Here is a 22323-nt window from a genome sequence, read left to right as displayed (position 1 = left end):
CAAGCTCATTCTTACATTTTTTATTTATTTTATTTTATTTTACTGATTTTTTACAGAGAGGAAGGGAGAGGGAGAGAGAGTTAGAAACGTCGATGAGAGAGAAACATCGACCAGCTGCCTCTTGCACACCCCCTACCGAGGATGTACCCGCAACCAATATACATGCCCTTGACCGGAATCGAACCTGGGACCTTTCAGTCCACAGACCGACACTCTACCACTGAACCAAACCGGTTTCGGCTCATTCTTACATTTTAACATGTGCTCCAAATTACCAAAGCAGAACTGGGGACAGCCACTTAACAAATAGCCTGCTTTGAGCTGCAAAAGTTTAAAAAATGCTATAGAACATTTGTTGAACCACCAACATAAAGCACTTTCCTATATACATAAAAATGACATCCATGGGCCAACTTCCAGAGTGTATTAAGGGATACATTTTGGAATCAGAAGGACCAATTTAAAAGCCTCCTCTTGCCCCTTACTTGTTGTGTGACTTTAAGCAAGATTCCTCTGAACCTCTTGGGCCTCCACTTCTACATCTGCAAATGGGGGCATGATCAGGGCTATGGTAAAGATTCATGAGATGGTGTCTATAGTGTTCATTACACAGGGGCTGAAGCAGTGCAAGTATGATAAATCCTCTAAGCATTGTGCCCAAGGACAGCCACCCTAGAAGCCAGCACGTCAGAGCTTCTCCAGTTGCCAACCGGTGGTCCGTGAGGTCCGAAAGGTTGGCCGACTGCTGCCTTAGAGTGATCATTATACCTACATCTTATATTTATGGTAGTCCTTACTACAGGTTTGTTGTTGTTTTTTTTTTTAGATTCAATCCAATTTTCTTCCCAGTGAGATGGTACTCATTTGCATGACAAATGATGAAATCCCTACAGATAATAATGAGCATGTATGAAGGGCACACATATGAGGCTAGAGCTACAGCACTTCGTTCACATTATTCTTATTTAATACTGTCAACTACCTTGTGAAGGGAATAATATTATGTCCACTTTACTGATTAGGATGTAGAGGCTCAGAGAGATGACGTACCTACAGTAGTTCAAGTTCACACAGTACAGAAGCAGCCACACAGCGGGATTCAGATCCAGTGGATTCAGATCCAGGGTCTCCTTCCACTATCCTATACCAGGCCACCTTCCAACAATTGGTTTTTGTTTTGTTTTTTTACCATTTTCTTTATCTTGCTTCCTTCATATACCCAAACATTCTACATGCCTTAAAATCAAACACATGCCCCTGAGGCAGCAGAATCTTGCAGGTCTCTGGTGGGTCACAAAGAGTACAGTACCTCTGACAACTTATCTGCCACCTCCAAAAAAAGGAGAAAACTGATAAAAAATAATAATAATAATAATAAGCACAGGACATGGGGCCCGGGGGTTGAGATGAGGGTCACTGATTAGCACCAGGTCCTGCTCCTCTCAAAGGCCCTGGGTACCAAATATAGCTGGCACTCCAGGGTTGGCCACTCATACCAAGAGAAAGAAAAAAATTAAGCCATTTTCCAAAAGAGTGACTTTTATTATAACCTGGCAGTGCCATTTGAAACAACTTGTTCACAGAGGCAGGTGTATGCTCTGCAAGGCCCATAAGGCTTTCCACTGAGCTGTGGGAAAAGCAATGCCTCCATGGAGATTCAGAACAGAGCATCAACACGAGGTCCACACTCTCTCCAACCGTTTCCACACCTGCAGTCTCTCTTGGCTCTCACATGCTAAGAGGCCATGTCAGTATGTATGGGAGGGGAGGGCAATGTTAAAATATGTACATAGATAATAATTTAATTTAAAAAAAAAGAGTCTATGTCAGTAATAATCACAGTATATAATAGTTACTAAAAATAATAATAAATTTAAAAATATTTTAAAGCCCAGTTGGCATGGCTCAGTGATTGAGCATCGACAAACCAGGAGGTCACAGTAGATTCTCAGTCAGGGCTCAATGCCCAAGTTGCAGGCTCGATCTCGATCTCCAGTGTGGAGTGTGCAGGAGGCAGCCAAGCAATGATTCTCTCTCATCATTGATGTTTCTAGCGCTCTCTCTATCCCTCTTCATCTCTGAAATCAATAAAAATATATTTTTAATAATAATAATAGTTACTGTTACCATGTGTCTGGATTTGCATGTATTAACTCATTTAATCCTCATAAAATCCAGACACCTTTATTCTCACCACTTCAATGTGAGACAAGGAAACTGAGGCAGAGGGTGAAGGAAGCTGCCCAAGTCTACGGGCTTGGACCTGAACCCAGGCAGTCTGGCTCCAGAACCTGCCCTTCATGCCCCTGAACTCTAGAATCAAAACTGCCTAGGATCTCTCAAAAGCTCCCAGGATGGCTAGTTGTGTGACTTCGGGCCAAGTGCCCAGTGTCTGTCATGTACAGAGTCATCAATGAATGCCAGTGCAATTAAGATCACTGTTCCCTCCAAGCCCTGATCCCGCCATCCTCACCCCTCCAGACAGTCTCGATGCCAGCAGTGGATGAACGCATGAAGAATGTGCTGACCTCATCTTGGAGACAGACCCGCTCTGCTCCCTCCGTGCTTGTCCTTCCCACCTGAAGGGACACTGACTGACAAGGAGCTCACACTGACTTCATGAGAAGCCAAGGGCTTAAGTGCAAAGGAGATCTGGACACCACTAGGAAGTCTCACACCAGACTCAACCCGCCCTAGTGTTTAGTCTGCTTTAGGCTTAACTACATGAACTGCTGATATTCAACAATTTCTGACATAGAAAACAGCCATTTCATGTGGCTCAACCTAAATGGAGGAGGAGCCCTTACATTTATTAAAGGCTTATTAGACATACATCCATTCAGTCATCCATTCATTCAACAATCAACAGCGGTAGAGAAGGGGCTGTCACAATGACGAGGATGTGACAAAGAATAACTGTGCTGCCCAGAAGCAAAGGTGCGCCCTACAGATGGCAGCCTAAGGCGTGTGTAATACTTGAAGATTTAGCAGGTTTCTTTCCAAAAAGAGACCACAGCTCAGAAAGTTCCAGCTGCTTTCATTTAACAATTCAAACTAAAAAAAAAAAAAAATCCCACAAACTTTAACTTCTAACCTAAACCCAGACTTCGGCCACTGCGGTCAGAAGACCTACAGTGAACCTCTCTCAGTTTCCTCATCCATAAAATAAGTGTCCTGGTGAGTTCATGTGTATCAGAGGCAAGACAGCGGAGCTGAATAAGCATGAGCTTTTGAGTGGGTAGACCTGGATCCACTAACTAGCTGCCACTAACTAGCTGGGGGCCCTTAGGCAAGTCACTAAGCCTTTCTGAGCCACGGTTTCCTGAACTCCACAATGCAGAAACAGCTTCCGAGGGGTGGAGTTGAGAGAGTTTGAGACAGTGACTGAGTATCCAGCAGAGACACTGGCAGAAGGAAGGTGCTATTGCTGTGACTAAGAGAGTATCCAGGAGGGACTTCGTAACGTAAGGGATGAAGACTGCTACCTCAGGCCACCTCCAATTTCTGGTCCATGAGTGTTCTACTTGATACAAGTCAGAGACCACCAGGGGTCCACACCCACTATGGCTGAGAGAGGTTTCAAGATGGGAGCTGTCTGGAGGAGAATACACAAGGAAGGACAGTGCACTTAGAAATTCTCAAAGCACCTAAGTGGCCAACCCTGGCCTCTGCTGTGTCAGGGTCTATGTTCCTCGATGGCGGGTCGGCATCCAGCCCCAGGGACCCACACTGGCTGGGAGTCTCCAGTAAGCTATACTCAGCAGAGAAGCAAAGAAAAGTCAGATATGAGGCAGGGAACATTCAAGAGTAGCTCCTTCAGTGGCCGCAATGGCCTGAAATCAGACTTCACTGGGAGTGTGTGGCGGATAAAAGCTCCTCCTTTAGTTTCTCAGCACAAAATTGTATCCTGGAAGCCTGTCCAAGCGAAGCCAGACACAACTCATCAGGGCCAAAGCATCAGAATGGAGAAGCCTGAGCAGCAGCATCAGAGGTGAGTAATCCACACTTGCTCCCGTCTACCAATCATGGTCTATCAATCATGGCTACGAATGGGAAGGGAAAGGGCATTGGGAATCTCAATTCCAACAGGAGACTGCTCGCTATTCACATATCCCAGAACATAAACGCAAAAGCATCATTTCGTGACCTTAATAGTTTTAATTAAAGATATTTCACTTGGTAAATGTAATGAGTCCTCTGCCTAAATCTTTTCATGAAACCTCTGAGACAGTTAAGTCCAAATAATGTTCAATAATATAATGGTTTCAGATCAGATCCGAACTCAGAAGGGTCGTGCTGAGTTGAGTGCTAAAAGAGGAAGCTTCACTGAGCAGTAAAAGCAGGGGTTGGAGAAGTTCAGGGTCTGAGCCAGTGGTAACAACTGCTTGTCATCTGCAATGAGAACTTTCCAGCCAGAAAGCCCTGGGCTGGGAGCCCTTAGACTGCCATCCTTGGGCAAGGGTTCTACCTCTTTGGGGGGGTCTCAGCAGAACAAGGGGCTATCACTTGCCTTCCAGGCTGGCTGGGAGGTTCAATGAAACACCACCTATCAGTCGTCTGTATTGATAAAATAATCATATAACAACCAACACTCTGCTGTAATTACAAAGGTCCAGGCAGAGTCTACACTTTCTGCACATAAACTCACCTAATCCTCGCAATAATCCCTCTAGGACAAGTGGATGGAACCACCATGGTGGCTGCCTTGGAAGAAATATGACTACTGGTCAGGGCGTCATCACTGGAAAGTTGTAGGTGAAGGCTCCTCCCCACAGATTTCCAGAGATATCGGGACGGGAGGGGCAAGGAAAGGGAAAGGTGAGGGGGGGGCCCGCCTACTTGTGTTGGAATTTGACCACCCTGGTTCTGCACTCATGTCCAAGTCCGTCGCAATCTCAGATTTACCTGCTCCATCTGCCTCGTCCATTTAACATTAAGACTCACATTCTAACAGGCCTATCTGACTGCCCGAGAGCGTCCACGAATGGTGATTTAACGGAAAAAATACCAGAGACAGAGGTGCCTGGTGTCCAGAGCACAAGCGAGTCACTACCCAGGAAGGACTGGTATCCTCGCCTGTGGACTGAGGGTGACGTGAGAACTGCTTCACAGGACTGCTTTGGGCATTAAAAAGTGGTCTGTTACAGCCGCCAGGTAGCACCTCCACTCTGCAGCTCTGGTCGCTGTCCCCCTCAGCAGACTGGGCGGCTTCCACATCTGTTTGCCCAGAGGCTAATGCCGTGCAAATTTTTTAAAATATATTTTTACTGATTTCAGAGAGGATGGTAGAGGGAGAGAGAGAAACATCAATGATGAGAATCAGTGATCAGCTGCCTCTAGCATACCCCGCACCAGGGATCATGCCCGCAACCTGGGCATATACCCTGACCAGGAATCAAAGCATGACCTCCTGATTCATAGCTCAACGCTCATGCTGTGCAAAATGAGCAGAAATCTGATGCCACAGCAGATAGAGAATGACTGGGCAGATGGATCACTGGGCTATCCAGACTGAAATCCCCAGTCAGTTGTTAGTAGGATATCAGGCTTTGCAGACACCACTATCTTAGGATTTAAACTGACCAGAAATAGTTGCTGGTCAATGATAAACCATCTTATCAGAATGCCTTCATGGGCCCTCTGGGGACAGAAGCGTCACACTCAGCCCCAGAGGTGGTAAATCACAACGTGTCATTCTGCCCCTATCTTTCTCAGCCATTCCTTCCTTTCCATATCCAGTCGCACAGTGGCCGGGACCTTTGTAGCCACACAGCTGATGCTTGCAAAAGCCTCTTTGACTTCCCGGATCATTCCTGCAAACCCCAGCCAGATGACTCTTCCTAAAATACCGCCTCTCTGCCAGCCTCCTCAAATTTCTACCTGCCCTGTCAAATATGTAACTGGCTCCACACTGTCTCAGATCAAATGCAAACTCCTTAGCCTAGCAACTCCGGTGCTCCACAACTCACTCCCAGACTGAGGTCCCTAAACTCGCTCTGTCACCTCCATGGCTGGTCCCCAATCTCACAAGGCAGACCAGACCCCTGACCTTGCTTTTGGTTCCAGACCTCTACCTAGAATGGCCTCTTCTTGACTGCACCCAGCGCCATCCTCCCTGCCTGGGCAAGGTTTCCCCGGGCTTCACAAGTGGGCTGGAGTGGTCTACAGCAGCGGTCGCCAACTGGTGGTCCATGAGGTCTGAAAGGTTGGTGACCGTTGGTCTACAGGGCTTCCTGGAGGAGGTGGAATGCAAGTCAAGCCTGCAGAAATGGCAGGCGTGGCCCCTTGTCTTTCCTATTACCACTTCCTTCCTGATGCTGCACTTAACTTTCTCGATGCATCTTGCCTCCCCTTTTGGATTAGAGGACAGGGATTATGGCTTCTATTTGTGTCTCTTACTCTGTGGAAAGCAGAATAAGGCAAATAGTGATCACAGCTACCACTTACTGTGGTACCAGATTAAGTACATTACACATTTCATTTCTTTCGCCTGGCATCCCTATAAAATGTTACCCTCAAGAAATGCAGGCCCTGGCCGGGTAGCTCAGTTGGTTAGAGCGACTTCACTTCCTGATACACCAAGATTTTGGGTTCATCCCCTGGCAGGGCACATACTTGACCAATGAATGCATAAATAAGTAGAACAACAATCAATGTTTATCTCTTTCTCAAATAAAATTTAAAAATAATAAAAATTTTTGAAAAAGAAGAAACTGAGGCAAAGAGAGATTAGGTCACATACTGAGTGGCAGAGACAGGACTCCAACCCAAATCTGCCATGCCCACGTTCTGAGGAGCAGGCAGCAAACAAAACGCAGCCACCTCTTTGCTCACACCACTCAGAGCTCAGGAAGCGCTTACCAAGCACAGGCGACCAGTGCAAGGTGGGGGCAGTGAATGAAAACCAAGCAGACAAGGTCCCTACTCTCACAGAGCTCCCAGATGCTGTCCCCAGTCTTGTCCCTCTTCTTCCAAGCCTGGGGGCTCCACCAGGCACAGGATAGACCTGACACCTAGCACCAGGCTGGGCAACAGGTGGTGTCCAGGGCACAAGGAGCCTTGACTTCTGTGGTGAAGTAGAGCCTCAGGCTCCATTAGGGAAAGTCTTCCTTCAAGGCATGGCCCAAAGCCAAGCAAACTTGAAATAAGCCTTCAGTAGGCAGTAAGGACTGACTCCGGGGACTAGCTCCAGAGTCAGAAAACCCAGTTCCTCTGCTGTTCAAAGGGGTATGTGGTTAGTCCCCTATTAGAGGGACTAACCACATACCCCTTTGAACCGCATCTGTAAAATGGTGATGAGAATAATAGTTAATACTCACATAATTATGTGCCAGATGTTGTTTGAAGTACTTGACATGCATTATTATCTCATTTAATCCTCACAAAAGCCTTATTAGGAGGTACTATTATCCCAAGGCAGTCAGTCTGGCTCCTAAGTCCTAACTTCTTAAATTATGCTGCCTCCCTCCTAAATTATGCTGAACCCTGATGGCCAGGCTGTTGCAGGAGGACACACTAGGCCAGTGGTCGGCAAACTGCGGCTCACGAGCCTCGGTTTACCGCTCTGTTGACTAATGAGTTTGCCAACCACTGCACTAAGCTAAAGCTCCTAGTGCAGTGCATGGCACATACCTGGTGTTATACAAACATCGTGTCCACCTCCTTACACCGAAGCATTAACCTGTAAAGGCCAGGTTTGGAAATAGCATTGCTCTAGCTGGTCCTAATACAGGTGATCTTGCCATTGCATCCTTTGGGCTTCTGCACCCTACTTTCCTTGGGATCTGCTGCAAGGAGAAATGGGACAAAAGCCTGTACCCCTACAGCCCGGGCTCATTGTTTCTGAGGAACGCAGTGAGCGTCCACACAGGTATCAGGTGGAACCAGATCTGCATCCCAGCCTGCCATTCACACTGGTCACTCAACTTCTCACTCAAGCTTCAGGTTCCTTCTAAGTAAAACGGAGGATAAGGTATAACCTAGTCACGTTTCTGGGTCACATTAGACCCTCTGTCAATGGTAGCTACCTAGGTTAGAAGGGTAGGACTTTGTGGATGGGAGAGCTTCTGTTCTGCAGAGGAATGGATGATGTGCACTGCAATCCACTTCCCCAGTGATGGCAGAGACGAGGGCAGGTACCGCTCCAAAAGATCTGGGAGTGAAGCCTGGTGCAAGTCCCAACTTTCTCTTAAGCCTCCTGCCATATCTCACACAGATGTGCTTATAATTACATTAAACAAGGCTCTTCCTCCTTAGACTGCAGGCATATGAAATGTGCCCCTCCTCCACCCCCAATAATGGAAGCTGTGAGGGCACAGACCCTTGCCTGTCTTGCTCATCACTGTGTCCTCAGCACATAAAGCAGCATTCTTAACTGATGCCAATACAGTGAGTTAATGCTATCCTATAGCTTCAGGTAGCCCCAACACACTTCTGCAATTGCTAAGTTGCATTTGCCTAACAGCAAACATTTCCCCAACTGGGAAACGGGCGTCTCAATGGTCGATGCACCTCCCCAGCCATTTCTCTGTGCTGTCAGTCATCTGTCCCCTCCCTTCCCCACAGAATGTAAGAGAAATACAGGACTTCCAAGTTATAAACAAGAATATCTGCTTTTGGATGTATGATTTATCACCTCCTTAATCTCAAACAATCAATCGTTGGCTACTTTTTCAAACATTCCACCAAATAGAGGCCAATGATTGAAATGAACAGGGCAGTATATATCCATGAGGGATGTATAATATCTACCCATACCAGGAGACCAGCCAAGACACATTAGTGTTAACTATACTGTTTCACTTTGTAATAATATGACAGGCATCACCTATCAGCTTCTGTCAGACAAAACCATCTGTTAGTCAGAGAGCCAACTCATAAGGGGCCTCACCTGCCCCTTCCCAGGGACAGCCCAACACCAGTACCAGAATCAGAACTCCAAGTTAGGATAATTCCTAAGCTAGAAGCTAGAGCTGTGTAAGGAAAAATGCTTTAAACTATAAAGCACTTATAGTGGTAAGATTACCACCTGCTAAGAGAATGCACATAAATTCCATTTGCCTATGCATTCTTAACTGATGCCAATAAAAATCATGGAATTTATTCCAAAGTCCAATGCATTTCAGATTCTCAAACCGCTATTTTCCTCCATGGATAACGGAAATCTAGCTATGTGCTCTTCGTTTAAAAACCATAGTGTTCATAATTCATTTACCTATGCTGCAACCCCATACCCCCACTTCTGTCCACCCCATTATTATGTCTACACAGTTTATGTCAGAGTATTCGGGTAGAGGATAAATTTGACAATAAGCAGTCAGAAATTACTTATCAACTGAGGGCTGTACTAAGAACAAGTCATTGACAGACTGAGTATGAACCCCAAGAGACTAAGTTCATGGACATAGACAACCCCCCAAAAAAGAGCACTCCAAGCCAGGGATAGAGCCATGGAAAACAGCCAAAAATTCCTACTCTCAAAGAACTCCCGTTCTGGCCCCAGCTAACTATGCCCGCATCACCGTACTACTATTTCACTATTAAACGCGGTCCCATGCAAAGGACCCAGCACACAATCCACAGTCAATAAATGTTCCTGTGCTTCCCTCAATAGCTCAGTTGGTAGAGCAGAGGACGATGTAAATGCTGCATCTCTGAGCACCCCATTATTATGTTTTCAAACAGCATTCTTTATATCTTCCCACACGGAAGCCACCTGGGACAACGGGAAGGATAAAGTTAGAGCCTGCAGGTTTAGGGTACTTCCACTGACTGAGCAGCACCCTGATTACGTTATCCAACCCTCTGAGTCTCAGCACAATTCTTTTCCTGTGAAATGGAAACAGCAATTCCTCAGAGGGCTCTATGTGGATTAGATGAACTGATATAGATGAAGCTCATAGCCCCCCAAGATATGGGAGCCCTTTCCCTCCATCCCTCCCCCAGTCCTTGCAGACTGTCCAAACAAGGCCCAACACGGACCTCTGGAGAAGCCTCTGGGGTCATGTAAGGGCATTTTCCCATCACATTTGGAGGATCTGGCGCCCAGGGCTAAGGCAAGATGCCCCTCCCAGCTCTGAGTAGCCCCACCTGGCAACCCCACCCACTCTCCCCGGCTTTTGTCCTAAGAAAAATTTACAAAACCTCACTCCACTTTTAAAGTCCTCACCCAACTCTGTGAAGAAGGGCCTTTCTCCACACAGGCCTAGGGCTGGGCCACCACCCCCTGCAGCCAGTTCTCTGCCAATGAAGAGAAGACCAACGGCATGGAAATCGGCATCGGCCACGTTTTTAATGAATATACAGGAAGGCATCAAGAAAAAAACTTGGACAGTCTGAATTAGTCATCCTCGTTTAACAGCAACATCCCTTAATTAAACAAGGAACCAATATCCTCAAAGCCCTTTGGAGCCCAAAGTCCACATGCAAATATCTGCCCAGCCTGGGAGGGAGGAGCAGGTGGACACGCAGCTCTGTCGGCGCCCTCTCCCAAAGCTCCTTGGCCATGTGAGGCAGAAGCCCTCCGGCCCTTCCAGCCGAGGCGCTGGCCCCGCTCTGCCCGAGGCTGCCAAGTGCAGAGGAGAGCAGGTGCACATGGGCGAGCCCGTGTGAAACCACCGGGCCAGCCAGAGGGCCCAAGAGAGCGCCCGCCTTCATTACCAAAACAAACACCACGAGTGGAGCTAGCTTCTCCCTCCGAGACGAGACCAGCTCACCTGATCCAAGACACCTCCATAATCAGCAGTTCCGACCCTGACGAGCTGACAGTTCAGGGGGAAAGGGAGGCTGCGCCTGCTGGCGTGCATCGTGTCCAGGCCGTATGTTGCCCCGACCCTCGGGGCCCGCCGGCTCCCCCCAGGGCTGCGGCCTCATCACAAGGGGGATTGTGCGTTCACCCCAGTCCGGTGGGCTCCCCCACCCTCACCCTCCGCTCACTCAGGCCCGGCCGCCGGCAGGACCCTCTGCAAGCGCCGCACCCGTGCGCCCGCGGAAGGGCCCGCAAAGCGCCGCGCTGCCTTCCGGGCACAGATGCCCGCCCTTCCTCCGCTCCCTCCCAGACGGCTTCCCAGAAGGGGCAACCCTCGAACCTGAGTAAGCACAACCCCGGGACCACCCCCCTCCCCACTCCGGGTTGGAGAGCTCCCCTCGCCTCCCAGAGATGGCTTAGAGGGGGAAGGGGGGGACCACCTGGGCCGGGGGCAAGGCAGGGAGCAGGGCCCTGGAGGGAGGGGTAACCCCAGGACAGAAGGGGGCTGGTGAGGGCAACTCTCAAGACTGGTGAGAAGTCCTGGGAAGGGGATCATGGGGGGGGGGGGGGGGTGACGTCCAAGCGGAGGCATGGGCGGAGGAGGAGGAGGTCCAGACGAATGAGCAGAGAGAGAAAAGAAGATTCAGGCTGAAGCTTGGAGGAGAGGAAACAAGTACAGGCTGAGGCCCCTGGAGGAGTTGACGGGGTCCGGACTGGAGCCACAGAGGATGGCGACAGAGGCCTGGCCTGGGCCACGGGAGGGAGAAACGACGGCCTAGCCCAGGCTACAGGCAGGAGGCATGGGGACCTAGCCCAGGCCATGGAGAGAAGGGACGTGCACTCCTGGGTCACCGGAGGGGGTGCCTGGCCCGGGGTCCATGAGGGTCCGGTGTGAGCTATGGAGGGAGCCCAGCCTGGACCCCGAGGTGGAGCGTGGGACGCCCAGGACGGGGACTGGGAGGGGCGGCAGGGTCGCGCTGCCCACCGAGCCGCCCGGGCCGGCGGCCCCTCCGGAGCCGGCGGGGATGGTGTGTCCACCTGAGGTCCGGGACCCCGCCCCTCCCCCACCCGGGAGAACCCACCCTCCACGGACCGGGTTCGGCGCGGGGAAGGGGCCGGGAGCTCCGGCGGGGGCCCGGGGGCGGGGGGAGGCCGGCGTCGGGCTTTTACCATGGCGGCGGCGGCGGCGGCGGTCCCGGTCCCGGCGTCTGTGGCTCTCCCCCCAGCAGCAGGGCCCGGCGCTTCCACTTCCCCGGGTGCCCAGGAGTGAACATCCGGGTCAGCGCCCCCCTCCCCCCTGCGCCGGGCTGCCGCCACCTTCCTTCCCCGCCCCGGCCGGGCCCGGGCCCGCCCCCACGCAGCCGGCTCTCGGCCAATGAGCGCGCAGGGCCGCGGCGATCGCCAAGTATGGAGCGCGGCGCGGGGGGGCGGGGCGCCGAGCGGGGAAGTGAGGGGCGGGCCCTGAGGAGGGCGGGGCCTGCGGGCGGGGCCGGGCACGGCGGCCGGCGGAGTGGGCGGGCCGCGCTCGGTGGGTGCCCCGCGCGGCGGCCCGGTCCGCGCTGGAGCTGGCACCGGGAGAGGACTGACGCCCGCACCCAGACCTGACCGTCCGCCCCCGGGCTGCGGGAGCGGGCGGCCTCGGAGGAGCCGTGCCCGCGGACCTCCCGAGCGCGGATGCGGAAGGCGCTGGGGCTGGGAGGGGTCAGCCCCGCCCCGCCCCGCCCGGGACACGCGCTCACTCCCGCGGCGGACCCGGAACTGGTGCCATCCGCGGGCCCTGCCCTGCCCTGCCCAGCCCAGCCCAGCCCAGAGAGAGTGCAGTGAGTGAACCTGAAATGGAAAGCCGGTGCTGCTGCGTGTGGGACCTGGAGCAAGTCGCTGCACCTGAGCCCCGATCTCTTTAAAAAGCCTTGGGCCATGGCCAGTATGCTTCAATGGTTAGAACGTCAGACCGAAGGGTCAGGGGTTCGATGCTCGGTCAAGGGCATGTATCTCGGTTGCAGGTTCCCCAGCCCCAGTAGGGGCACGTGGGGGAGGCAACCAATCTGCGTGTCTCTCCCAGGTCGATGTTTCTCACTCTCTCTCTGCCCCCACCCTCTAGAAATCAATGGGGGAAAAATACCCTCAGGTGAGAATTTAAGGTAATAACAAGAAAGAGCCTTGAGCACTTACTATATACCAGGCCTTGTTTGAGGCACCTAGAGATAAAAGGTGAACAAGACATAAAAATGTCCTTTTAGCTACCAGCTACAGGATAGCTGTGAGGATGACACAGAAAATGATTAGAAAACTGGGCTCAATAAATGTTCCGTGCTGTATTTTTACACGTGCTACAGAGAACCAGCCCATTTGTCCAGTAGGGCTGCCTCCACAGAATGATTCGGATATTTTAATTTCCCCCTCTTCATTCAATAAATATTTGTTGAGCTTATTCTAGAAGGCAGGAGACCTGGGATGCTATCCCTACTCTCCCTAGCTTGCTCTCTTCTGAGAATCAAATCCGGTCACCTATGCGGGGATTGTAAATTGTAGTGTTGCATAAATGGCAGGAATTATTACCATGTCCTATACTCTCTGCTAACCCAGAGAACTCAGTAGAATGCAACCTGCCACTAACTTAGTGATATAAGTCCCACAAGAATGATTCAGACCTGTTTTGGGGAATTCAGAGAAGGGATTCTTTTCACTTAGTATTGAGTGCCTACTGTATACAAGTAGAAGGCTCTAGGGATAAAATAATGAACAAGACAGTCATTGTTGCAGATCTCGAATATTGCAGGGGAGACAATCAACTACTATAAATAGATAAGAGTGTCAGGTGATTGGAGACGTGGCGAAAAACTCAGAGTAAAATGAGGCCAGAGGAGGCCAAACATAGTAATATTTAATCAGAAGGAGCCACAAGCAAGGGCAAACACCCAATGGGGACAGTCCGATGGGACAAAGTGGCTGTCCCAGATTGAGCAAGGGGAGAGGGTGGGAACCACTCCGAGAGGTGCAGAGGGCAGTAGCGGGACTCTGCCCTGGGCTTTAAAAAGATCAGGAGGCTGCTGTGTTCTGAATGGACTGTAGGGGGACTAGGGTTGTGAGAGAGCTAGTTCTGTGTGCAAGGCATGTTTTATTTATTTGAAAAGCACTTAATGGGGCTTCCTATGTGATAGACACTGTTGACCGCTTTACAGGTAATGACTCATTTAATTCTCACAAAGGAAAGCCGAAGAGGTAACCCAAGGCAGAGACAAAGGTGCTTTTATCAGGGCAGTAACATGGAGGGGGCACGAAGAGACCACATTCTGGATTTTTACTGATGGATTGGCGGTGGGCATGAAAATGAGTCAAGAATGATACTAAGATCCTTAGCTTGTTCAACATTGGGAGGATTTACCATTTATTGATTGTGGAAAATTATAGGAGAAACGGATTTTTTTTTGGGGGGAGGGGTAGCATAAGAGTCTGTTTGGAGGAAACTATGTTTGAAATTGCCTCTGGAAGTTAAAATGGAGATGCCAAATAAGAAATCATGGAAGCTTGGAGTTGGGGGAAGAAGTTGGAGTTGGTGATAAACTTATGAGAACTATTAGCTAACAAATGATAGTTTAAAGTACTGAAGAGCATAAGACAACCAGGTGAGCTCATTTAGGAGGTGAGTGTAGAGAGAAGAGATCAAGAAGATAAAGAGGAACCAGCAAGGCAACGGAGGAGGACCAAGAAAAGAGGGTGTCCCTCCTGGAAGCCAAGGGATAAATAAGGGCATGAGGGAAAGTTTGAGAAAGAAGCGACACTTAAACTGTTTAACTGAAGAAAATAAGATTGAAAGGAAGCCTTGTTCAAAATGCATTACGTGTATTTTCTCATGTGATCCTCGCTACAACCCTATGAGGGCAGTGCTATACTTCCCACTGTACCGATGAGGGAACTGAGGTACGGAAAGGTTAAGTAACTTGCCCAAGATCACAAAGTTAATGCTTTCAAAGTCTGGGATCAGAGGCTACATTCTTAACCCCAGATTTGATTATGTTGCTTCTCTGCTCAAAAACCTTTGAAAGTTGTTACCTCATAATAAGAGGGCTGGGAACTAACCCAGCATGGCTACTCCCATTTCTGCTTCTTTTGATGCATCTGCTACATTCTTCCTTTCTTTCTGCTGCTTTTGATGCATCTGCTACATTCTTCCTTTCTTTCTGCTGCTTTTGATGCATCTGATACATTCTTCCTGTCTGGCATCTTCAGCTTTCAACCCTATTCCCTCGACATTCCAGCCTGTGTAAGGTCCATCCAGGTGACCTTTGTCCTCTTTTATTCTCTGCATCAACTGGCTATATCAACTGGCAAATTCTTTTTGTTTCATAATTCAGATCTCAAGACAGAATTCTATGAACTCTTAGCGTTGACAGCTCACGTCCACAGATTGGCTGCCCATAGGTCAGAGCTCACCCCTTGACCAGTCCACTATTGCTATGAGCCTAGGGCCATGTGACATTAAACATGACTGCCTACAAGCAGGCAAGCACCATAAATAGTTTTAGTATTGTTTCTCCTCCCTGCCACTTTCAAAGACCCAATCCCCTTCAAGTTCTCACTATCGTATTTTCCCACCTGCCACTTCTCCTCTTTGTCAATTCTCATGAACTGAGAACAAAGAGGAGGAGTGGCAGGTGGGAAAATCTCACCTCCTCTACCTTACTTTATGATTTCAACCTCCATAAGCATAATCCGTCAGAAATCTTACTGATTTCTCCCTCATTCATTTCTTCCCCACCAATGAGTTTTCCCTTCTCTTGTCTTCAGATGCCCTCTCCTATAATTGCACAATCTCAGGAAGCACAATTGTAAAGATCTCAAATCCAACGTTAGCCTCCTTGTTGCAATATCACACGCAGGCATTTTTTCAACCTCATCAAGACCTGCAAACCCTGACCTGCCAGATTTTCACTTTTCTCTCCCCCCTCGTGCTCACTTCCCTCCTAACCAGCTTAGTAATGATCATTATACTCACTTCCTTGCAAAAACCCATTACCCTTTTGTTCCATCCCTTCTAACTTGACTAACATGCTTAAGTCAGAATATATTATACAAACATGACTGGGAATTAAGTGACTAGAATCACTTTAAATTAATGACCACAAATTTCCCTGCTGTAATCAATTCCTCACACTCCAAGAGGATGATTTTTCACTCTTCCTCCTTTGTCTCTTCTCATCTTCACTCTGAGCAGATGAGCTTGCCTCTTTTCTTTCTTTTTTTTTTTTTAATATATTTTATTGATTTTTTGTACAGAGAGGAAGGGAGAGAGATAGAGCCAGAAACATCGATGAGAGTCATCGATCAGCTGCCTCTTGCACACCCCCTACTGGGGATGTGCCCACAACCAAGGTACATGCCCTTGACCAGAATGGAACCTGGGACCTTTCAGTCCCCAAGCCGACACTCTATCCATTGAGCCAAACCGGTTTCAGTGAGCTTGCCTCTTACGTCAGAGATAACAGAACCCATCAGACAGGAGCTATCTCACCTACCAACAACTCTGCATCTCACCCAAGTTCTCTGCCTTCCCTACTCTTGCAGTGAATGAAGGCTCTGTGCACCTATCAGAACCAACCCCTCCATGACACTCTGCATCCTCTTTCCTTAGTCACCAATGTCCCCCTCTAGACTGGATTATCCCCACCTTCTGGAAATAACATGCCACAATATCTCATGTTTTAAAAAAAGTTTTAACAAAAATCTCCTTGATCCTACATTTCCGCCAGCCACCTCCCCGTTTTCTCGCTCCCCTTCACATCAAAACTTTGTTTCCACACCAACTCCAACAGCTTCTCAAATCAGTCTGGGTCGAGCTTCTGCCTCCACCCATGGACCTGGAAACTTCAGGTTGCAGAAATCAGGGGCTATTTGGGGGCCTCGTTTTACTGCTGACTTCTCGTTGGTGCACCTCGCTTGGTGCTCAGGTCTCTGTTCCCTGTGATAGAGTTCCTCTTCTTTTTCTTTTTTCTTTTCCTCTTCCTTTTCTGAGCGCTCAGTTCTGGGACCTCTTCTTTTCTGTATAACTGCTCTTTGGTCACTAGGGATCTTCAGCACCTAGAACATAGTAGGTGCTCAATGAAGACCAGTGAAGTGAAGTAATATTAGCATCGTTGTGTGGGCAAAAATGAATAATAAAGTAATGGCTACTTTTAATTGATTGGTTACTACCCGTGTTTCCCCAAAAATAAGACATCCTCCGAAAATAAGACCTAGCACATGGAAAGATAAGACATCCCCTGAAAATAAGACCTAGTGCAACTTTGGGAGAAAAAATTAATATAAGACACTGTCTTATTTTTGGGGAAACAGGGTATGTGCTATAAGCTGTTCTATTGTCTCATTGATTCTTCCCAATAATCCTTTGAGGTAGGAACTTCTATTACTGTCATTTTATAGAAGAAGAAGTTGAGGCTTAGATGAAATGACTTGCCTACCATTACACAGATAAGTGGATAAATCCATCCTCACTTTTGTATTTCTGACTCAACTTTTTTTCTCAGAATCACTAAATTGAGATCATGTGTAGGAAAATGCTTTGTAAATATCCAAAGATGATACTCTATTCCAGCATATAACATGACAACTTGCACACAGTAGGTGACCACATATGTGTTTGCTGAATTGAGGCAGGGTGGCAGGGAAGCCCAGAGCCAAATAGGACCACCACCCAAGGAATGAAGCGATCTCCGGGTGAAACTAAGTATTAAATCTTTCTGAGATGCTCCTCAGCTACTACAGGACACGTAAAAGCAGGCATCGCTCAGAAGTTCACCCAACATGGTTTCTATCTTCCCTTCTTCAATTAAGAAGTTCACCCAACCTGGTTTCTATCTTTCTTCTTCAATCCACAGCTGCAACTGTTGGATTAATAAATGCACAAGTGTCCAAGGGCTGGGGATTGCTTAGCTCCTAAATAACCTCTGATTTAAAGGCCTGGGACTGCATCCTGAGTTGTGGATCTTGGATTACAAACAGTGGTTTCAGATGTTTTATTTTGTCTTTGGAGATACAAGAGAACTCTGGAATTAGCCAGCCTTTAACCCCTCGCTAGACCAGAGGGAAAGAACACTACCTGGTAATTTCATTTCCCCCAGCATTCAGCTGGTTTAGAGGCCACATCTCAGGTATCTCCCACATATGCACACCCTCCCTTTTCTATAACTTCACCTTTCCTCATCCTCATTTAGTTTGGGTGGAGTTGAGCCCACCTCCAGCTCCAGAAGAGAGGATTCTGATTGGCTGAAGCAAAAGTATGGTCTTGGCCATTCTTATTGGTTCGGGATGGGTTTTTGACATAATTTGGGTCATAGCGTTTTCTACAGAATACAGATCAAAATAAACGCTGCATAACAAAGTGACAGCAAATACATATCTATCAACAAGTGAATCTAAAAATCAAATGAATAAAAAATCTGATGAACAGAATAAACTAGTGAATGAAATAGAATCAGGGGCATGGAAATGGAACAGACTGATGATTCTCAGAGGGAAGGGGATGTGGGGGTGCAGGAAGAGATTAGACAAAGATCTTGCATGTATGCAGTACCTATGGACACAGACAATAGGGTGGCAAGGGCCTAGGGTGGGGTGGAAACTGGTTGGAGGGGAGCTATGGGAGGGGGAAAGGGAGGGACATCTGTAATAATCTCAACAATAAAGATAAAAATAAAAAACTCTGCATAGCCTAACCAGTTTGGCTCAGTGGATAGAGCATCGGCCTGCGGACTGAAAGGTCTCAGATTCCATCCCAATCAAGGGCATGTACCCTGGTTGCGGGCACATCCCCAGTAGGAGGTGTGCAGGAGGCAGCTGATTGATGTTTCTCTCTCATCAATGTTTCTAACTCTCTATCCCTCTCCCTTACTTGCTGTAAAAAAATCAATAAAATAAAAAAATAAAACTGCATGAACAGGGTGGCCCTCCACGTAAGTTAGGGGAATGCTGTAAACAATATTCCCTCTTGGGGATCTATTTCTTGGGATTCTTACACTTCAATTATCCCTTCTCCCCCCAGATTGTTCAACTACTTCCTCTCAATCAGATGATTGCTGTGGTTTCAAACATGCCTAAGTGTCTCAGGCCTTATGTTTAAAAAATATTTTTCTTAAATCCCACATCCCCTTAGCCTACCACCCCATCTCTTGCCTTTTGCAGCTACAGAATTGGCAGTATTTCCTCTCCCCACTTTCTAATTTCCCATTCCACTCCTCCACTTCTCCAATAAAATGGCCCTACGGTCACCTCTCCCTCATGTCAAAACCATCTCCTTTAACTCTCCATAACATCATGACATTGTTGGTCCCTTCTACCTCCTGAATCATCCTCTCATATTGGTTTCCATGGTATCACATGAGTATCTTGGTCCTAATCCTACCTTCATAATGGCTCCTCTGTATTCTCTGTGGACGCATTCCCTTCTACACAACCACCAAATGATGGGGTTCCTCGAGGCTCAATTATGGGGTCCCTCCTTCTTTTACTTTGTGCTTTCTCCTTAGACAACCTCATCCATGCTTATGACTTCATTTACCAGCAGGTCTCAGTCATGAGCTCACCCTTGGGGCTGGCAGGAATGGGGACCTGATAATGGGGAAGGGGAGCTGTTTTCTTGATAACGGGAAATCAGGGGCCTATAACTAATAGGTGGAGAAAGACATTTTGAAGAGTAGAAAAACAAAAACAAAACAACCCAAAACACATGGTCATCACAGGCATGCATTCTGGGTAAATTCATGCAAATTAATGAAACAGGCTCCTTTTGGGTCTCAGAAATTTCTAGCTATTGGAACCCTATGGAATGAATACAGGCACAAAAAATGCTGATTTCCTTTGAAGACAGAACACTGTGGTTTGTAGAGGAGGCAGCCTTGGCTAGACAGCTTAGATCAACTTTTTCCACCCCGCATCTTGAAAGAACATGTAGCAGGAGGAGGGCAGTAGACAGACCACTAGCAATCCACTTTGTTTTAATGCATCCCCAAAGTCTCCGGTGCCAAGACGATACTTTAGTCTGAGGTTAGACATCGTCATCTTACGGCTTTGTTTTTGCTTTCCTAATAGGTACCTGGGAGAACTTGCAGCTGCCTCCTGCTGGACCAGAAGTATTTGTATCCTGACCATCTGTGGGGTCTTGCTCAGAGTTATATGAAAGCCTCTCACATGTGGGCCAGCTGTTGGAGTTTTTATATGCCTATTTGGGAGAATTCATGTTTAGTTTATTAAGCTGGCCAGCCAACCGCCCACCAGGCCTGGGATGGTCTCTGCAATGTGTGTAAGGCTGACCTTTCAGACTCAAAGAATCATCACCTCTTCCTCCTCCTTGGAGTATTCTCTGACAATCCCCTCAAAAGCTGTGTGGGGCCTGCTGAATGTTCCCATGGGAACCCCTGTACTGAATACATCTTATCAAGTCACCTTTTCACTTGTAAGTTGCCCTTATGGGGCTCCTTGAGGCAGGGGCTGTGAATCAGATCACAAGCAATTAGCCTAGCACCTGGAATATGGTACTCGATGAGTGAAGCCAGATAAACTCCAAGCACACTCATCTAGGATGCAAATCTCTAGGCTATCCTCAACTCCTCCCAAGCGCTCATCCCTCATTCCAATCAGACATTGCAATGTTCTAAATGAAACTAAACCAGATGCAGAACTGATGGCAAGACTTGAAGACCAGTCTAATGAAAGGCTGGAATAAAAGATCAGAGCAATAAACAATTAGAAAAAGTTGTAAAATATCATTGGCCATGACATCAAAAAGTACAAAATACTTAGGGATACATTTAATGAAAGACGTGCAAGTTCTATGTACTTCAAAAACTAGAAAACATTGCTGAGAGAAATTAAAGATCTAAACAAATAGATGTGCCCTACTCATGGGTCGGAAAACTCAGTATTGTTAAGATGTTCATTCTCTCCAAAATGATCTACAGATTCAACACAATCCAATTTAAAATCCCAGCAAGTTTGTTTTGTAGAAATTGACAAGCTGATTTAAATATACACTGAGCAGCCAGATTATTATGATCTCTGAATGCATAATAATCTGGCCGCTCAGTGTATATCCTATATAATAAAAGGCTAATATAAAAATTGTGCCCTCCACCAGGAGTTCAACCAGCAGGCAGGCCTGCCAACTGCCCATGTCCCCTCCCCCTGGCCAGGCTGGCTGGACCCCACCCAAGCACAAATTTGTGCACCAGGCCTCTAATATACGTATACTGAGTGGCCAGATTATTATGCTCTCAGAAATCATAATAATCTGGCCACTCAGTGTATATGGAAATGCAAAGATCTTAGGATCTTGAAAAAGAAAAAAGAAGACCTACACTTCCTGATCTCAAGACTAAATACAATAGTAAATCTTGCTTGATTGACAGCCAGAAAGGATCAGATATACTTGATCCAAGATCCTGCAAGGTCTGGTCCAGTTTAAAAATTATATGTGTCAGTAAAGATCTAACTGCCAAAAATCTCTCTGTTGGGCACCATTGCTGGAAGCTGCCATCGTGGTTCTGTTGGGCTTTCTCTGGATGGCTTTTCATCCTCTGCCCTACGCTATCTGTGATGGCTGCAAGTATGTAGCACTAACAGGCCACATGTTCTCCCCTTTCATTTCCTTTTCCTGGGCACAGCATAGTCTATAACTGCCATTCTCCCTTGAGTTATGTGACCGGGTTTGACCAATGAAATGTGGGAGGAAATGACATGTGCCACCTCCAGACATGTCCATAAGATGCCTTCTCTTTCTCTCCAGCCAGCAGAGGATCCAAGGGAAGACTCCAAGGTGGAAAAAGTCTGAAGCCCCATCTAGGACAGTCCACTGAAAACATCCAATCAGATATGTCTCGGAGAAAATAAACCAGTTTTGTAGTAAGCCACTAAGAGTTGGGGACTTTTTGTTTCAGCAGCTGGCAGTGTCCTGACTAATACAGGTCTAAAGAGTTCCCCATGATAGCTTCCAACATAATAAATGTTTGGGATGATCAATTTAAGCAGGATTTCCATAAAAGCCTGATGTCTTCAGGAGGAGCCTGTGAAGCTGGATAAAGATCATGGATAGTGAGCCAGGATTTGAACGGAGATCTGTCTGATCCCAAAACCTTTCCTTTCTTTACTCCTCCACATTGCCTCAAACAAAGAGGTGTTTAGATGTGTTGAGTGATGATCATAATGATGATAGACCCTCGGGTTCTGTGTAATTTACTCTCTAGCACATTTTTGCTATAACTTCCACCACTTCCCGCAGGCCAGTGAGGCTGAATATAATGACACCCTGTAATCCCCATTTTTATATCAACATCATCCTCAAGGGCTCAAAGGAGAGTAGTTAAAATTATTATCATTTTCTCCAGCCAGCAAACTAAAGGTTTGTCAGTCTGGTAAAATACTTTTGGAACCATGCCACCAATGTACAGGTCTTTCTTCTCCATCCATTCTTTTCCTTTCATTTCAGTCATTCCAGTCACAAACTGGGATCTATACCTCTCCTAGATGAATAAATGCATATATTTTTTTTCTCCCTGCAATGTTGAAAGGGCAGGTGACTGAACCTC

At 47.6% G+C, this 22323-nt stretch overlaps 1 protein-coding gene and 1 long non-coding RNA gene across 7 annotated transcripts in view; one reads left to right on the top strand and one right to left on the bottom strand.

Annotated features, from left to right (window-relative positions):
* Positions 1-12063, bottom strand: part of CAPZB (capping actin protein of muscle Z-line subunit beta) — a 116747-nt gene extending 104684 nt beyond the window's left edge. For 3 of the 5 annotated variants that reach the window (XM_036448625.2, XM_036448626.2, XM_045585102.1), the window contains exon 1: positions 11918-12063. In XM_036448625.2, the coding sequence (XP_036304518.1) occupies positions 11918-11920 (3 nt within the window). In that variant the 5' untranslated portion in view covers positions 11921-12063. Of the gene's footprint in view, positions 1-10715; positions 10823-11917 lie in introns of those variants that run through there. The other 2 variants (XM_036448624.2, XM_036448622.2) reach the window with 2 other exon arrangements.
* Positions 10960-21652, top strand: LOC123652756. Of its 2 annotated transcripts, none has more exons than XR_006742247.1 (3): positions 10960-11091; positions 19832-20195; positions 21525-21652. It is a non-coding gene; the product is annotated as an uncharacterized LOC123652756 (long non-coding RNA). The 2 variants fall into 2 exon arrangements; XR_006742246.1 differs by lacking the exon at positions 10960-11091 and adding an exon at positions 12382-12684.
* The last annotated feature ends 671 nt before the right edge of the window (positions 21653-22323 follow it).

Source organism: Pipistrellus kuhlii, unplaced genomic scaffold, assembly GCF_014108245.1.
Source record: "Pipistrellus kuhlii isolate mPipKuh1 unplaced genomic scaffold, mPipKuh1.p scaffold_m20_p_2, whole genome shotgun sequence".
In the NCBI taxonomy this organism is placed as follows: Eukaryota; Metazoa; Chordata; class Mammalia; order Chiroptera; family Vespertilionidae; genus Pipistrellus; species Pipistrellus kuhlii.
This window is presented reverse-complemented; position numbering and strand designations above follow the sequence as displayed.